Raw genomic sequence first — 18499 nt, 5'->3', positions numbered from 1 at the left:
TGTAATTGCTGTGTTATGAAAAACCCAGCTACACAGTTCAGCCTATAGCTGAGCCCTACACAAAGCTAAATAAATATTCAACCTTCTTTTGTACAACTTAAACATACTAAGCTTCTTAACTCATTTTTTGCTACACTGTGCGAAAAAGAATAATGTTTAAATATTACTACTTCCATAAATATTTGTACTAAAACTTCAAAGTAGTTGAAGTTGAATGGAACAGGTTACATCTGCCTCCAAAGAACGCAAGCAACAAAACTCAAACCACCCCAAACCAGCCACAAAAAGCCCCAAAACACTTTCCACCACTTATTTTCCACTTCTGGAACAGCAAGCACAAAGCTCTTCATCACAATTATTAGAAATACTGAGTTTATATAGTTTTGCCACCATTAAGTCTTTCCCACGAACTTCTGCACAAAAGCAAGTATTACTATTATTCATGAGCTAAAAGATGATCCTCAGTGATACTTCACTGAATCCACACTAGGGAATTCCAATTCTCTTTGCTTTAAAATAACTTAAAATTGCAATACGAGCATTATACTCCTAGTGTAGCACATGAGTTCACCTGCAGATTTAAAGGAAATGCTGTGATATCCATTCTGACTAGAACCATGCTAAGTGACAAGAGTGAGCTAAGCAAGATCTAGACAGATGCTATACAAACCAACACAAAGCAAATTCTTAAATTGAATTTAAAAATTATAATAATTAAAAAGCCTACTTACCACAGAATTTCTAAGCTTCTCAGGTAAAGGATCTTTTACTTCAGACAGAGGATCCTCAGGGTTTTTGTCTTCAGAATTAGGAAAAAATTTTGATTGCACTAAAGAGCTTAAGAGAAAGACAAAAAAACCCCACTGAAAAGCATGTATTGTTCTACATGGTTTTATAACAGTCAGAAGCTCTATTACATATTAATCACAAAAAATTCATTTTGCCACATCAATGATTTCACATAGCTGAGCAAGTTTACAGCTATCTCAACTTTATAAAAGAATTAGTTCTCTGTTGTACAGAATGGCCACTATTAAAGAACAGCAGCCAAATGTTCAGAACTGCAGTTTCTCTAGTAGCAACAGAAGTAATTGAAAAAAACCTGAATTTTAGGTGAAATTTAGCAATCATGAAACAAAACTTGAACTCACAAGTAACTGAACAGGAATATGCAAAATTTAGAAGTAGTCTACTTGTCAACACCAGTTAAAGACCCATGAATTCTTTGATTTAATTCAAACTTCAGCAACAACAAAAGAAACCTATTCTACCCTGATTAATTAATGAATTAGCCATGCTGACCAAACTTCTAAATTCTTAGCAGGCCTTGCTGATACTAAAGCCCCAAAACCTTACACTGAAGCTTTTAGAAGCCCATGTGCAGTGTTACTAGCCATAACCAGTTGTCTTACAACTCCTCAGTGGGATTTTTCTTACAGTACCCTACACAGGGCAGAAATACTATTTCACTTTATGGACAGGAAGATCACTACAGAACAAGCCCTAGATCTTCCAAGGAAATTACATATTGCAATGTATTACAATGCTTAACTGTGCCACATCTGGCTAAACAGGTGAAACTGCCGGTCAAACATGAACATAGAGGTTTTAGTTTTTGGAAAGAACAGAAGAACAAATATCTAGGGAAAAGGACCTCAGATCAACTGAACTAAGAGTAATTGGACAAGGTTTAGTGGTCAACCCAAAGATAAGAAATTTCCTCCAGTGTAAACACTTATGAATCATTAATTTTCTTGTTAACCGAGATCAGTCCCTCACTTTCTACCCCAGGCCACTATTTATCAAATCCATCCAACATTACGGCTACATTTAAATCCAAGTTCAAGCTCTGCCTAATCTAGGTACATGGCTGAGTTTTTATTGGCTGTTCTGGGGGAGGTGTTTCTCCTACTGGAACTATTATGTTTTACATGTATCATTATTAAATGAATCAAACGCCCTCAGCGTCAGATCACTACTCCAACTCAGTATAACAACATGAATACCTGTTTCCCCCCGCTAGATGGGAATCCTCATAACCAAAACAGATCCTTATAATTTTGCACAATTATTTGAACAAGTGCTTTGAGCACACATTCAATATGAGAATACATCAACAAAGTGAAACTGTTCAGAAAGTCCCCCTGTGGACTTCAGCTTAAACCAGTGCCTTGAGCACCTCTTTAAACACAGAAAGGGTACATGTTGTTCCCAACAAACCCAGCAGCAGAAAGACGGTACCTGACTGACATTTTGGAGAACATCAGCAGGCATTTAGATCAGATTTTGGCATGTAAGTGATTTATCAAAAGCCATAAAAAAAGGTCATTGTTAGAGAAGGAACTAGATGCAAAATGTGAGAATTTCTAACTATTGAACCAAGAACATTATTTCTGATTAATGAAGGTGAGTAAAAGTTCAAACAGTACTAAGTGTAACATTAGTTCACTTAGTACTTCCTCGCAACTTGCTTCTTCCTTGGGGAAGACATACAAACTGAGCCACTTACAAAAGTACAGAAGGGTCACTGCTTTGTCTGCTGAGATGATACGATACTGCCACTAACAAACCACAAAATATGGAGAAAAGAACTGGAATATGCTGCCCATCCCAGGAATCCTGGAGACAGAAATGAAATGTTAATAAAAAGGATACAAAGTACATACCACTTATCTGACATACAAGAATTTTGTATATCATGGTAAGAGAATGGAAAAATTAACTACAATTCCACAAAAACAAACCAGGGCTTTTTGTACAAAAAGTTGCTCCATCTTTACCTATGTCCAACTATAGATCAGAAACACTAACACAGTGTACACCCCCTTCAAGTCTACACCATCTTAATCATTAAACAGTCATCGTTTTTCATAACCCTTATGAGGCATTTCCTACATTCCTGGAGACCACAGGCTCTTAAGAGCTGTATTTAGTCACTTCTCAATTTTGAAAGTTACATATATTTTGGCTCAAGATTTATTTTTTCTGTTGTGCTGAATGCAGATTAAAAAGTGGCTTTATTTGTGTATATATTTATTTTCCTGATCTGTATTGGATCTGCAAAGATGTAAGAGTTATTCTTTTCTAAAGCTTGTTTGTCTTAAATGGATGTGTTTACAAAAGGCTAATGAGACAAGTGTACAAATTCACAGAAGGCTAATGATGTTTCTGCAGGTGATAGCATCATGGGAGTATCTCCTCTAGGAACTTTCTACTCTCTGTGACAAAGTGGAAAAGCCAGTCAACTCTGAGTTGGACCCACACATGCTACAATTCATTGTAAACTGAGCACATTTGATTATTGACACACCTGAAATGAACAAACAGAACCAACATCACACTCCATACTGTTTTCAAACAAAACATTTCAAGCAAAAAACAAAGGAGGGGGCTTGCCCCTTTGCCAGCTAACTCTTGAATTCTACCTTTCAGATAGACACACATCTTCGCTTTGACACTACAAACTATTTCTTGGTTTCTTTTCAAATAAATATTAATTTGAAAATACTATTTCAGTTTTGCAGCACCAGAAAAAAATACTTACATGAGCCATTTTGAGAGGTTAATGTACTAGCACATGCAGACTCTGCTAGAATCAAGCCACTTGCATGATTTTTTTCAAGAATTGATGTAGAATGGGACTGACAGTAAATGTCATGTGTTTTCAACTAAAAAAAAGAGCCTGTTAGAGCAGGCACAAATCACACACCTTTTGAAAGCAAAAAAATCTGCTTTGCTCCTGCATTGCATCTCCTCTATTGACATCACAGCTGAGCAAGTATGAAACCCTAATAAATCAAACTAATGTTTCTAATTCAGTAGCTGCATACTTTCATTACTTAATACAGAAGGAAGCAGAGAACAAACCCAAAACATTGATGTTTACTGTGCATAAAATTTTTCTCACCTTCAGGGCACCATAGCACAGTCCATACAACAATGCTACTGCCACAATACTACAGATAAAACTGTAAAGTGCTGCAAGCAGGCTTGTGGTAGCTGAATATCATAGAAATGAAAAGAAAAAAAACAAAACACTGTTATCTTCTTAAGTTAGAATACAAAATACTTCAGTTTAAGATGATATCAGCCCCCTAGTTGCCACAACCCTCTGATGGAAAAAAAAGGCAATTGAAACCAGAGCAGCTACTTGTATTTTTCCCTAGAAGCGATTTTTATAAAGAGCATTTTATGTGGCTTTTTTAACCTCCTTATTTATTCAACAGCTTTACCATGAGAATAGCAATAGAAACCAGCTGAGGAAGAAAGTACACTTTTTGACAGACTTACTAGGACAGCAATTCTGTTTCCCAATAATCAATCAGAATACCTTTAGGCTTTTTAAAAACACCATTAAGTATTCTATGTTTAGAGGGTAGGAATAAAAATACTGTAACCACTAAATTTTTTAACTAACATACTAATCTTGGCTGCTCCACATCTCACACTTTTGCCACTGACACAAAACACAACACTCACCATTGCCACCAAAGACATGAATGTCCAGCTGTTCACAGAGATACATCACAAATGTATTCACCTGAGGCAGGAGACCAATGAAGAATACTATAGGGAAACATAGTGTAAACACTACAAAAAAAAGAGATGAAAAAGTGGTGAATGTGAAAAAACCAGCATAGTAAGATATTTTTCAGTTTAAGTTCTAGGGTATCACACACCCCATATTTTAACTCCACATCACTGAAGCATTTCTACTATAATTTCTAAGGAAAATACACATTATGTAAAGTTCTACTTCAATGACTCAGAACTGACTGCATACAGAGGTCATACAAATCAATAGTACTTTCCTTTTAATTGCTGTAGACATGGACACAGGCCAGTTCAGGCTTTCCATTTTTATTTAGCAAAGATCAGCCAGGAGTGTTTACAGATTAGACTTACGAGTTTTCACTCATTGTAAGGGAGGCTTATCCAAGCCTAACTGCCTGTCTGGAGTTACAGGAGCAACCTAACACCAGCCACTCTGACGTCAGGGAGGCCAAGCACCCCACCTCCGGGTTTTCTGCTACTAATAACATCTGACAATTTCACTAATTTTTCCACACCACTTCTGAAAGTTCTAATCCTAAATGACTGGGGGTTTTGTGCTTTTTTAACAAAGACAACTGTATGAACCATGAAAACACCTGCAAATTACAGGATTTCAGAACGCAAAGATAAATGAATGCCACCTAATTTTAATACAGAAAATGGTATGTCTCAACCTGTACATATTATTTACTTTCTATCTTAAAGAATAAAAGATGCAGAAATAATCTTCTACACAAGTTCAGATCTAGTAGTTCAGATTTAATTCACATGCAACAGCATATTGTAAGTTCTAAGTTCTGAGAGATAGAAGGATCAAATAATGAGAATAATCCTAGCAGACAAAATTTGGCAGTTTAGGAAAGATTTTCTATCATCTTACTGACTTGTACCTTCAGTGACCAGAAGAAGAAACAGATTTTAAAGTATCTTGTAAAGAACCACAAGTCTCAAATTTAATTTTCTAATTCCATATGCACAGAATAGTTGGACACTGAAGGATTTCTCATTAGAAATATCTACAGTCAGATACTGCGAATCTGATTTTCCCCACTCCATGGTAATGTTAAACAATAATATAATTTAAAAACATGCAGGTCGCAAGCTTGGGAAAGACACTGAATTCTGACTTTTTTTACTGACACGAATTAGGAAATATAGGATTTCAGACCAGCTCTTCACTACCTGAAGAAAATACTTTTTCAAAATTCTCAGGTCAACCCCCTATCTCAAATCATTAGTCAAGGAAGCCTACATAGGAGGCAAATACAGCCTCCTGTCACTGACAGATTAAAAAGTTGTTTCCTCAAAGTCTGTAAGTCAAGCTATCTTGGGCCCATTGGAAACAAAATTATTAGACAGATCTGAGAATACACAATTTTTAAAGAGTAGTCCAGCAAAAAGCCAATATTTATGATGCTTTTACAGTCTTTTACATCATTGTTTTCTAATAGCAAAGAAGGTGAAAAGATAATTTTTATTAATTTATTTAGGTGAACTTAAATTCACCTAAATGAAATTATTAAATTTCATTTAGGTGAAAAGACAAAATAATTATTATAAATGTGGAGTAGATTTAGAACAATTGATCAACTGCAAAGCTTTCTGAAACAGTGCTTCGGCAACAGTAAGAGTTGCTCCAAGGGCAAGTGTATTGCGTGGGGGAGCACGGTGGGACGTGCAGTGCAGGTTGGTGGGGCAGGTTTTTTTGTTTTGCTTGGTGTTTTTTCAGTTTGGTTCTTGGTTTTTTATTTTGAGTTCCACTTGTGGTTTTTTATTGTTTGGAGGATTTTCATTTGGGTTTTTTTTAAAGTACAGTGAGCTGTTCTGGCAATCTGATTTTTTATTGGAAGAACTGGTAAGAAATATAAACGCCATATGCTGCTGCAAGATAACCCAGAAGAACAGTAAAACATAAGGATCAAAACCCACTTTGAACTCTTCAACTAAGTAGTTTTGAAAGCTAATCCCAAGATGGACATGGCCTGGTGAAAATGCCACCACATCTTTTAAAACTGGTAAAGACTCACTGTTCAGTACTTTTAAGAAGTAGCTCACTTCCACAGTAGGGCACACCATCTCCATGTACATTTATGTATTATCTTATGGTGATATGGGTATACATTATGGCAATGACTCCACATGGTAGAAAAGGGAAGAAAATACTTCCAAAACTGGCAGAGCATTATCAAGAGAAATTATGCTAGTTTTGTATCATGAATGAGTCAAAAGTATCTTCTATCTTAATTTCTTTTTTTATACAGAACAAAGTATGCCAGTATATGAATAGAACCAAGGAATTTGTTCAAAAAGCACCTTTGAAAAGGTCTGGACAATTTCTGTTCATAAATATGCAGCTTACACACTTTCCCTCTGGGCATTTAAATTTAAATACAGATTTATTAGCAGAAAGTTGAAGGGGGAAGCAGTATGAGGCATAAAATTCAGGATGTTCTTAAAATCAAGTAATAAGAACTAATACCCAAAATGCCTGGGTCAGTAATTCTTATTAATCAAAATTTTAAAAAACCCACACTGAGACCAAGTTTTCATTTTTCTTGGACAGAAAATGGTCTGGGGGCATGCAGACGTAACATTTAACTGCTGTCGTCCTTCACTCACGGGTATTTTGACACCACTGAAAAGCAACTGCATTCAGTTTAGATGAACTCTTACAGATTTTCTTATGCCACCCAAAGCAGTGATCCACAGAAGATCACTCAAATAACTTTGCTCCATTAAAGCAATGCACAAAGTTCCCATGATAAGATGGTCTTCAAATGTTTATGTCTCCCTCTTTCTATGAGCTCTGTCTGAGATTACAGGGCTGTTATTATTTTCATAATTAAGTACACAGGGGAAAGGATTGTTGTTTAGGGGTCTATGCTTGTTTTTTGCATTAGGTTTAGGAGGGTGATATTAAATGTCATTGGTATTCTGAATGCACTGTGCTGCTCAGAAAACAATGGAATTACCTCAAAATGGAAGTACAGCTCAAAAATTGTATTTTTGGTATTGCTGATAGGCCTGTTCTGAGAAGAGGCATATTAAATAAGATTTAACCTGTGTATAATGTTTTTTAAAATTGTGTCTGTACTGTTCTGCCAAACTGCAAAATAACCTGACTTAAGAGAACTCCTACTCATTTGCCATAAGCCCCTTCAGAGAGTGTGAAAGGGTCCAAATCAAAATGTTCCTTTAACTACTGAGCAGCTAGGTCCAAGCAAATGGTAGTCTATCCAGACCCAAGTTAAGTAACAAAGTAAGGGCTAAGATATTGGATAATGAAAAATTTTGTGACACCATAGTAGAGGGCATCACTGCCATTTGTTACAACAAAGCTATAGAAGGGGAAAGTGTTCCAATAAAGTTCTACTGCTGTAGAGCAAACAATTCAAATCTACTCACCTATAACTAAGTCCCTGGCTGACAGCAGCAGCAATGGGTTGGTGAAAGCCATTCCATACAACCTGAATCTTGTTGTAGATATGTTTCTGCTGCCATAATCCAACAGCCAAATAAGACCACAACATAAACAGAAATATACAGGCCTACTATAGGCTATGATACGATTGTGACCCTGTTTAAAAAAAAAAAAAACACAAAAACACCAACATTTGTTCATTTTTAGTGGAAAAGGCAATTTTTACTCTTCTGCTACAGATAGCTTCAGAACCAAAATTAATCATTGGTCATCAACCAGTGTACTATCACCTCACCATATCCTTCATAAAATCCTTAATGCATTGCCTTGCAGTGATACCAGTCTGTCCTTTTTGTGGCTTTGATATAACAAGGACACAATGGTTAGATTAAGTTAGACTAAGATATACATACCCTTAGTCTCAGCTATATTTTATGCTATGTTGCTTGCAGTACTAAATGCTAGAGCTCTGGCTAGGCTTTGTAAGCAACTGAGAATAAACCAATTTTAAGGAAAAAAGGATTAAAGTTTATTACTCAGATACTGCTTCTGCTGCGGGGGGGACAATCTCTATTGGTCTTATATCAAAACACACAACTTACGCAAAATAAAGTTAATGACCTGTTGCAGAGGAATAATGCTTCTACACATCTAGGACAAAGGTAGTATTTTGTCTTCGCAATCTAGTAGATGCACAACAGAGTATAAACATATTGTGCAATACTAGCACATTAACATATCCATGCTCAAACATTAATGCTCACTAGAGAATTGCAAACTCAGCTTGTTAGAGGGAAAAAATAAAGCAGTGTGCCCACTAGGACAACTGAATGATCTACAAGACTAGAACAAAACATCCAAGTTGTGTCAGTTCATGCCAGCAAAGAGAATTACAACATTAGGAATACTTCTCAGTATAATTGCTTGAATAATAAAGATTCATCAAAAAGCTTATCATGACATGCCTCCCTAGCAAAAGCTAAGCTCAAAACAGGAGGACATGACTTGTTAAATACAAGGAGTAAGTATGATGGGGGGGGGGGAAACAATATCTGTTCCCCTCTCACACACTAAGACAACTACAAGCCTTTTGTGCCTTATAAGAAGGAACATAAAAGAAATGCCAAAAAGATCAAACCAAAATGATCAATTCTCTGAGGGAGTTCTGCATCTGCAGGGTTAGTACAGTGGCACATGCCAACAACTTACATGTCGAGGGGAAGAAGAATCTGGCTGAACGCTCTGAAACCAAAATGAAAAGAGGAAAGTCACCCGATCTACAGATAGGCATGTTTACCTCCCCCCACACAACTTCTTGGTTGAAGTTCTTTTAACAATATCTACAGTTAATTTTACAGTTGTCAAGCTACATTACAGCCTTTAAACAGCATGATGTCATAAACAATAAAATCTATTTAAAGAGTATATGTCCATAACCCAAATTCTAAAAAAATCTCCAACCCCCTCATTTTTAGGACTTTTACTGTTTTTTTCAATAGCATTATGAACTTCAATTTTAAATCCAATTTCCATCCTAATAGTCAAATCATAAAAAAATAATCACTTAGATTACCAATATGCCATTAACAGCCTAACAAAAATTAATAATCTGATTAAATATACGCTTAGATATCATGAATGCACTGAGGCATAGACACTAAAAAAAATTAAAACCCAAACCAATAAAACTTCAAGTTCAGTTTGTAGCTGGTTTTCAGCTAGTAAGAATGTGTTCCTCTTTGTGAAAACAAACAAAAAAAAGTATGAGAACAATAAATAAAGGATTGTTTAACAAACATATGCAGAACCATTCTAGTGAAGTGACCTTGTATTACCATCTATCGAACTTTCCATGAGGCCAAGTTTACTCATTTCTTTATAAATGATACGCATGCACATTTTTCCTTAAAGCTCTAACTAACCTGCAACACCCAACTGGAGTTAAATCTATTGTTTATAGAAAGTAAAGAGAAATTAAAATACCTTCAACAGCGAGTACTGGCAACTGGCTATTACCAGGCAGAACTGGAAGACCCAAATATCCTTGAAAAAGCCCTCTATAAGAAGTACAGAGCCCAGAAATGCAACTAGAATAGCTAGGATGACAGCTAATACATTTTCAAGGATCTCACGATTCCTGTATTAAACGGAGAGATAAAAAAAGACAAAAAAAGAATTTAAAGCGAACTATGTCTAGAAAAAGCTGCAAAAGAATAGTTAGGGTCAAAAATTAACAAGGGTTATGCTACTGGTAGCAAAATAGTTAATAGATTTGAACTTCCACAGTCTACACTAGCACACTGCCCTTTAGCAAAGCTAGGAGCTACCAGGATTTCAATGACAGCAGAAAACAGTATCTTACAGAATCTTACTTTAAACAACAGAAGATAACTTCAGCAGATAATTTTAGAAATAATTCAAACGTTCAACCAGAAGCATGGTCTAACAAATCAATATTCAAAGCCCATCTAGGATGATTATAAGCCTATGAAAAACACAAGCATGGTAACTTACCTGTGTATACAACCTGCCATTCATGATTTTCTAATGAAGAACCTAAAAATACTCTCGCTTGGGTAAGATATGCCAAGTGGAATACAGATAATTCCACATGATATTGATAGTGCTTCAGAACAGAATTATGAATATTCCTCCCTGGACAGAATCACTACTATCTTTTTTATTTCAAGGAGGTTCATTACCAAAATATAAATACTCTACATATTCCAAAAGCTGGTAACTGGAGGATCACCTTAATTTTATTTTTCTAGGTAAATGCAGCAGGGACAAGAAGTCACACTACTAAATGACTCTTGGAAAAAATGCTATGAAGCAGCAGGCAAATCCTCTCTATTTGCTGAAACAGTAAGTACATGCCAGGTTGTAGACTCTTTCGATTAATTTTTGGAGAAGGCTATACTCTAGCTATAAGATTGGCAACAAATCTTTGTTTTTGATCATACAAATGTGTTACTGCCCCACACAGGCAAAGTGAGGGTTGGTTTCCTTTTTCAATTTCTGGAGAAAAAAAGGAGAGTATCCTCCATTATTTTAGAAAAACTGCATTCAGTATTATTCTTTCATTTTTCAGAGTACAGTAAGTAAGTACAATTCTCTACAGATAGTTTTATCTATACGACAGTTTAGTAACTGTTTTCATCTTTGCTTTCTGAGGTCTGGCGACATACAAGGATCTCACCTATCAAATAAAGCCAGAAGAGTTAATCTATCAAAATTGATGCTAATCCAAATCTTAGGTAGGATCCAAAAGCGATAGTACTGCTTGACTTTTTGAGCTGCTTCCTCTTGAGGTTGCATGTGGTCCTGAAGGTCAGGGCTCAGGTCAATATCTTGCTGCTCCAGCAGATCTGTATCCATTGTTAGCAGCCTGTTCAACCTGATCTGAGGAAGAGAAAGCTAAAAGAAAGTTAGTATTAACAAAAGCTCATTTATATTGAATCACTGTATTATACTGAAAATTCCTTTGAAGAAAATTGCTAGAACTCTTTAGTTTCACTTTTGAGAAATTACATGTTAAGCATTGTCACAGGCTTATACTTACTTTTTCTGTGCTTATCATGGCACATGAATAGGACTAGCAGCAATAACAGTTTGCATACAACACAACTCTTTGGCATTTCAGCATATGCCTTATTTCAAATGAATGTATCTTCCAAGCACATTATCCCACTTACTCTGAAAACTTCAAATTTGAAGACGAGTAAACTGATACACAGACAACATACACTACAAGAATAATCCAATTATTAATTTAAGTAAATTACAACGCATTTCTTATAGACAGCTAATCCGCATGCAAACCAATGCTGAATGGTTCTTTTTGCATGACAATGCAACATACACATGCACCAGCGGTCAAATTCAAACCTCATTGAATCCAGAATACACTCAGAAATTAACCAAAGAAAAAGCTCCACCCTAACCAGTCAAGTAGTATTTACAACTGACTATTACTTATTTTGTAGCTTGTCTAGAGTTGTCCTGAAAATCACAGTAATACTAACAACCATAGAAGGTATTTAAGGAGAGTACTCAATGCTAGTAAGATACTATAGTATGTATGCATCATCTAATCCACTTCATAAATTTCATTAACCAGGCCAAGAAGCATCTTAAGCACTTAACAATATTGCCCTTTATTCTTAGACAATATAACTGTTAAAATGTCATTTAATGAAAAAGCTTCACAGATGTTTAAAGCAAAGAGTAAAATTTCAATACTCATGCCACCTTCAAGTGTTAAAAGTACAGGTTTAGTGTTTGGAGGTGCTTTTTTCCTACAATCATCTAAGGTTAACATTCAATTTCTTGATTTATAATTTTTTTTTCATCACTTCTTAAATCATCAGTGTATTTAACTATGCTTAGCCAGCTTTTTCTTCCTAGAAAAATACTAGTGAAAACAACAAGCAGGAACACTCCCTTTCTAAAGGCATTTCAAAAATACAAACCATACTATTTTAGGTAAGCTGTGTCAGAAAACAGGTCCTTTTTTGACAATTTTTTAAAAACTTAATTTCTTAAAAGGTAGAATCAGCATAACATTCATGGCACTAATAATAAATTTCAGTGGAAATTTCCATTTAGGAGCATAGGCTGAGCTTTTCAGTCACAAATTTGCCTTAAAACAGAATCATTCCCTCCAATGGGACTACACTGGCAAACTAAGAGGAGGTAATGCAGCCTCTTTTTTAAAGGCTACATTTTCAAGGGGGACTGTGGAAAGCAAAGAAAGCTCCTCTAGCAGACACCAAGTTTAAAAAGCACGTTCTTGATCAAGCATGGTCAGGCAAATGGAGGTCTCTTGCTCCTCTGCCAAATCCTAAAGCTGTATTTCATTTTCCCTCTTGATTAGGTCATTGGGTACTTCAACATACTTTTCTTTGGTTTGCCAGCTTAAGAATCATGACTATTTGCACTGTTTTCATACCATAATATATGACTTCAGAATTAAGGGTACAGGTTTGTCTAGACTCAACAATAAGATAAAAGTTTTGAGATCACAAAACTAAGGAATATTAAAGCTATTTTCAGTATGAAACAGTGTAAGCTTCTGCCTTGTTTTCCCAGTCATTCCTTGCATATAAATGTAGATTTTGTACAGCAGATTCCAATGACAAATTTCTAAATTCTTTTCAGGGAAATTACTCAAGTGAAGTTTCTTTTGGTCAGAACAAAATATTTAGTCTTTCTGCTGCCTGCTAACCTTAGTAACACACAGGAGGAAAACTCTGTCCAAATTGTACACATTATTTCTGGAAACCTTTACAAGGTATCTTAGAAGATCCAATTTCTATGAGTGTTTTTAAATCGCTAGGTTTTAGATCAGAGGAAATCAACTAAGTTTTAAAGTGCTATGCAAAAAGATTAATTTGTATCCATATACGAAGACACTACAATACTAAATACTTTCTCTTCATTAATCCAGACAAAATTCCTACATAAGAACAAAGAACTACGACAAAGAATGATTAATCAGTGCTATAAAATTGGATAGTTTTCTGATTCTTTGCATGCTTTAAAAATAAGTAAGAAAAACTTACTAGATCATGTGGATAAAAGCGAACTGAGGTAGAACTCGATACGTGAGAGTCCGTGTCACTATAAGAACAGGGAAAATACTTCAGATTATAAATTACATTTTATTTTAACAGGTCACTCTAATTTCCTAGTGTCCCAAATTTTGATTCCTTGTGAATTTTATCTAAATATCTGGAAGTTTTTCCTTCAGTCACTTATTATAAATGCAAGTAGCCACTTCATCTCACGTATTGTGGTACATTCCATAGCTATAGTAAGCCAAGACATCCTTTAATCTTACCCTTAATAACATTTTCTCAACACCCAGTCCCTAAATTGTCTAAAAAGAACTACAATGATAGTAATTATTCCACTCAAAAAACCAAAAATATTTTATAAGCTGTTAGCTACTGATTTGTAAACACACATCATATCTCTAAAGTGCAGAGGCTGCTAGGTGTCCACATGCAGTTTCTCTTAGTTCTATACTGTTTTTAATCAAGATCCCAAAACTGCCAAAAATAGTACATACTTAGCACAAGTGATGCCTTGTAGGACAACCTAAAAACAGAGGCTAGACAAAATTAAGAGAATAAAAAGCAGTTACACTCATTCAAGGGCCTTCAGGTACATTTAGGGTGGACAAAGCCCGCCCCGGGGCTACACCCAAAAATGGACGACAGGTCACGGGTTTTCACACTTTTGTAAGTTTGGTCCATTTGCATATTGGGGGTTAATCCTCCAATTACAGCTTCAGGTAATGAAGTCATTTACTCCAAGTTTGCTCCCCCCCAACTCACTTTTGTTTACTTTTCTCGGGGCCTGAGACAGTAAGGTGTCCGTGATTTTCAGCCCTACAGAGGAACTGTTTTATCTGACCAAAATGGGAGAACAGTAGCTAACAGTCTATGTGGAGTTTAGAGTTATACATTACAGAATTGCAGAATTATAAATATATGAAAAATATAAAAGCTAAAATCCTAAGGCATCACAAGTATACTGAGCTACTTAAACTGCTTTTGAAAAACTTAACTTTAAATGAAGTTAAACCTATGGTAATAAGAGCAAAATTACTTTGCAATTTCCATTCATTAGAGATGAAGAGAAATTCCTCTTACTGTATGAGAGTCCATATCCAACCATTGCTTTTTCCCCCAATTTTGCATAGCTTTTGGGTGTTTGTTTTCTATGTAAATCACATGGTTGTTAAGACTTCTATCAAATTTATGCAACTTTCCTTCAGTTCCTTGCCTTAAGATAAAAACATTCTTTGTTATCAATTTTACTTTACTGAAACTCAAGTATTCTCTACAGCCGAGATCTGATTATCTGAAGTAGCCAGTTTGCTCCTTCCATTAGCACATACAACTTCATAACAGCAGCCAACAGCAAAGCCATTGCATCTGGAACATGCAAGCAGCAGAGGCAGGGATTGGCAGCTTTGTGGAAGGAATACAGAACTTTTCGTCAAAGTTCAATTCTACAAAAGGCACTCGCACAAGAAAGATTTGAAGATGGGAGGTTTTATACTCAATACTCCATAATTCCAAGAGCTATTCCACCTACATGTGGTAGGAATTATAGTATTCAACATGATGCAATAGCTTCAGAGCAATTTCAGAGCACTTCACAATAGTGAAGTGGATTGGGGGCAGGCAGGAAGCCACAGGAGGTTTTGGGTTGTTTTTCTTTCTTCTGCTTCCTATCGCTTCAGAGAAAGAAAGGGCATCTTTCCAACAGCAGATGAACTATCCAGTATGTAGCTGGCTATTTCAACTGCAAGTCAAAATTTAATCTCAGGCATGTTAACACTTTCATGTACTGTTTGATGCCATGTACGAACTCGAGAATAAATTTATCAGTTTACAATGGCTTCACAACTGGAAGTTCAATAGCCATTATGGTCAACAGCCACCTACTTTCTCAAAACCTGGGTTAAATTCCTTAAAGACTTTCTATATGCCAATAAAAAATGCATTTGTCAAGTTCTCAGTTTGGAAGTGTATTGCTTAAACTAACAGAAGTCTTTGTTTTCTGAGATAATATTTAACTGTATGCCATCTTCCAGCAAAAATCACTTATGTCACAAAAGTAAATGTATATGGCTAATATATTTTATAGATTTTTTTTTGGTAGTCCATACTAAGTAACTTTTTAAAATTAAAATCAAGTATTCAGTTGCAGAAAGACAAGAATCATCACTCTTGACTGGCCTTCACACACACCAGATGTTAGACGCTCTTCTTGCAGCTGGCTCAAAGTTCACAAGTGACATGTCGCAGCCCCCTGTCTCGTAGAGCGTAGAACTGAACTTACCTATTAAAGAAAAGGTCAAAAGCAGGTCAAAATTTCCTCATGTTTCATCCCATTGGCAGCAGCTTCTATTCATTAACTTACTACAGAGATCAATTTAGACATCTGAATTCGCATTAGTGTCAAAATATAAAATGTGATTACACATTAATTTGTCACCAGTGCAGACATTAGCTACACAGTTGTCTTTCATACCATTTTACATAACATATATACCATAACTCCAGTACTGATTTAAAGAGTTTGTATTTACAAGATTCCACCATTAACAGAACAGAGGCACAATGTAAGCTCTTTTCCCCTTAGAGAATAACCACATGAAAAATTTTCAGTGACCAGCTTCTTCAGTTCTTCCCCACCACTAACAGAACCATCAGTAAATCATTCACTATCAGCATTTAAGAACATTTAACTACAACAGAGATAATCCAAGTATCCTGAATAAAATTCTCTTGAGAAGTCCACATCTATTTGAAAAGAAACAAAGACTGAAAGAAGTGACCTGTGATGCTTCATAAGTTAACTTAGGAAACTCAGAAAAGTAAATTGAGGCAGAGATTTATTCTCCAAGCTAGAAACAAATGCTTCAGTGTAAGAACAAAGGACTGCAAACTAACTTCTTAGATAAACCATTTGTACTTCCAAAATACATAATTTTAACAAGGAGCCAAAGATTGTGACTCAAATGATAAATTACCTTACTCAATATGATGTTTTTACAGTACCCTCCTCCCAGCACTGGCCTGATCAGAGAGATAAGCACTGTAATTTCTTTCCCCTGAAGGCCAGGTTCAATATATTTCAGCTCTGAATGCAGGGAACCTGATTTTGAAACTGATCTCGTATTAAATGATCTGCCAACTTCTCTGTCTCTTCTGTCTTAAAACCCTGCTTAAGCCACGATGCAAAACACACAATATTCCAAGATCAGCTTATATAAACAAAAGGAAAAATCCCACTTTGGAGCATGTGAAGAAAAACTGTATACATCCCTCAGCTGTATGTCTTGCAGCTTTTCCTTCTGCTGATACAAGATAACAAGCAGTCCCCGGAGAAATACCTAACAAGAGCAGAGCTTCCAGTCTTTCACATTTCTGTGAGAACATAGCCTCCTTCTAACACAGTGGGTTTTGAATATTTTTTAACACAATATAATCCTGTTCCAGCTTCTCTTCAGACCCACAGACAATTAAGTTTGATTTGGAAGCATTTGAATCTTAGCAGGTTAAATCCCTCCAACTAGATCCTTAAACGCAGTGCAACGAAAAAAAATACTGGTATATTGAAAGTATCTTCATAAAGCTTTCTACCCTCAGAGGGAGCACTTCAGACAAACCAGGCATATCCCACAGCAATGCTCAGAGCCACCATTCCGACAAGACAGTCCACTACATAGCTCAGGAGGCACAGACAGCGTGCGCCAGAGCTCAGTAACACAGCAGCTCCCTCTCAATATTCAATTACATCTGTCATAGGCATAAGCACAAAGCTCACTTGTTAGGGCTTCTTCCTCAATGGCTAAGATTTTAATGAAGTGTTTTAGCTAATTATCTTTTGGTTTTCAATGCAGAGTATAGCAAACAGTTGATAGTGAAGCTTAAAATTTAAACTAGTGGAAGACATGGGGAATCGTCCCACAACTAAAAAAAAAAAAATCCTTGGTTACAAAGGTTTATTTCTTAACTGTATCAATAAAAAAAAAAAAAACAACAGCAAACATGGAGATACTGGATAATATGCTTCGGGTTCCTCTCAGGACAAAAATGTTCACAAATTATTAGGGAAAAGTCTCCTGGGCAACCAGCTGTGATAAAAACCCAGAAGTTTGGGTTAAATTCTTCATGGTTTTGCATTACTGAATAGAGATCCTGGAAATTAAGCTTTTAAGTTTTTAAATTAATGAAATTCTAGTCACAGAAGTTAGAATATACTACTTGGACATATAATGTCCCCTTTTCTTGGGCTGAGAGAACTATTTCAGAAGAAGTTTACTGAACTACTACACTCACTCATATCTACAGTTCCCTGTCACCCAACTTATCTCTAAATCTGTTAAAATTCACTGCATTTATATTGCTGCTGTAAGTACTGCATTGCTGCAGTTAGACATAAACCTGGTGAACAGAGAGGTAGCAAACAGAACACTTAATTCCAATTGTTTATACATGAACTAAAAAATGGATTCAGGATATGTCATGCTTGCAATTCGCCCACCTATTAATATAGGCTTCCTACTGAAAGCTCCCTGGCAAGCAAAGGACAATTTCTCATTAAAACAAAATCTTTTTCTGCCTCCTTTTTTTGTTTTTCTTTTGCTGTTTTTGATTTGGTTTGGTTTTGCTGTTGTTGTTCTGTTGGGGTTTTTTGTTTGGTTAGTTTAAATAAAAAGATTTTTCAGAAAAGCCTCAACTCATCTCAGTAGAAAACTTGACAGGACTGTTCACTGCTGTTGGTGACACAAACTCCAAAGGGTGACTGGAGATAGTATGTCTGAGCCCCAAAGTCACATAAATAAATACTTCTTAAACTCCGTGAGATAGGAACAGCTTCCTCACAGTACACAAATTCTAACAAAGAATTTCAGTACTCAAGATTCAATACATATGGCTATACCTAGCATTTTTCTTTACTCTAGTGACTCTCTCCCATTCCTGTGTCTCCCACAACATT

At 35.9% G+C, this 18499-nt stretch overlaps 1 protein-coding gene across 9 annotated transcripts in view; it reads right to left on the bottom strand.

Moving 5' to 3' along the window:
- PCNX1 (pecanex 1) overlaps nt 1-18499 on the bottom strand; it is a 90628-nt gene that overhangs the window by 30952 nt on the left and 41177 nt on the right. For 5 of the 9 annotated variants that reach the window (XM_039553268.1, XM_039553269.1, XM_039553271.1 and 2 more), the window contains 10 exons: nt 15742-15832; nt 13540-13597; nt 11175-11392; nt 9959-10112; nt 9185-9217; nt 7960-8131; nt 4480-4590; nt 3908-3999; nt 2510-2619; nt 732-837 (listed from right to left, as the gene is read on the bottom strand). In XM_039553268.1, coding sequence (XP_039409202.1) covers nt 732-837; nt 2510-2619; nt 3908-3999; nt 4480-4590; nt 7960-8131; nt 9185-9217; nt 9959-10112; nt 11175-11392; nt 13540-13597; nt 15742-15832 — 1145 coding nt within the window. The remainder of the gene's footprint in view (nt 1-731; nt 838-2509; nt 2620-3907; nt 4000-4479; nt 4591-7959; nt 8132-9184; nt 9218-9958; nt 10113-11174; nt 11393-13539; nt 13598-15741; nt 15833-18499) is intronic. The other 4 variants (XM_039553270.1, XM_039553276.1, XM_039553272.1 and 1 more) reach the window with 3 other exon arrangements.

Source organism: Corvus cornix, chromosome 5, assembly GCF_000738735.6.
Source record: "Corvus cornix cornix isolate S_Up_H32 chromosome 5, ASM73873v5, whole genome shotgun sequence".
NCBI lineage: Eukaryota > Metazoa > Chordata > Aves > Passeriformes > Corvidae > Corvus > Corvus cornix.
The sequence above is the reverse complement of the archived record's forward strand: the minus strand, read 5'-3'. Positions and strand labels throughout refer to the sequence as shown.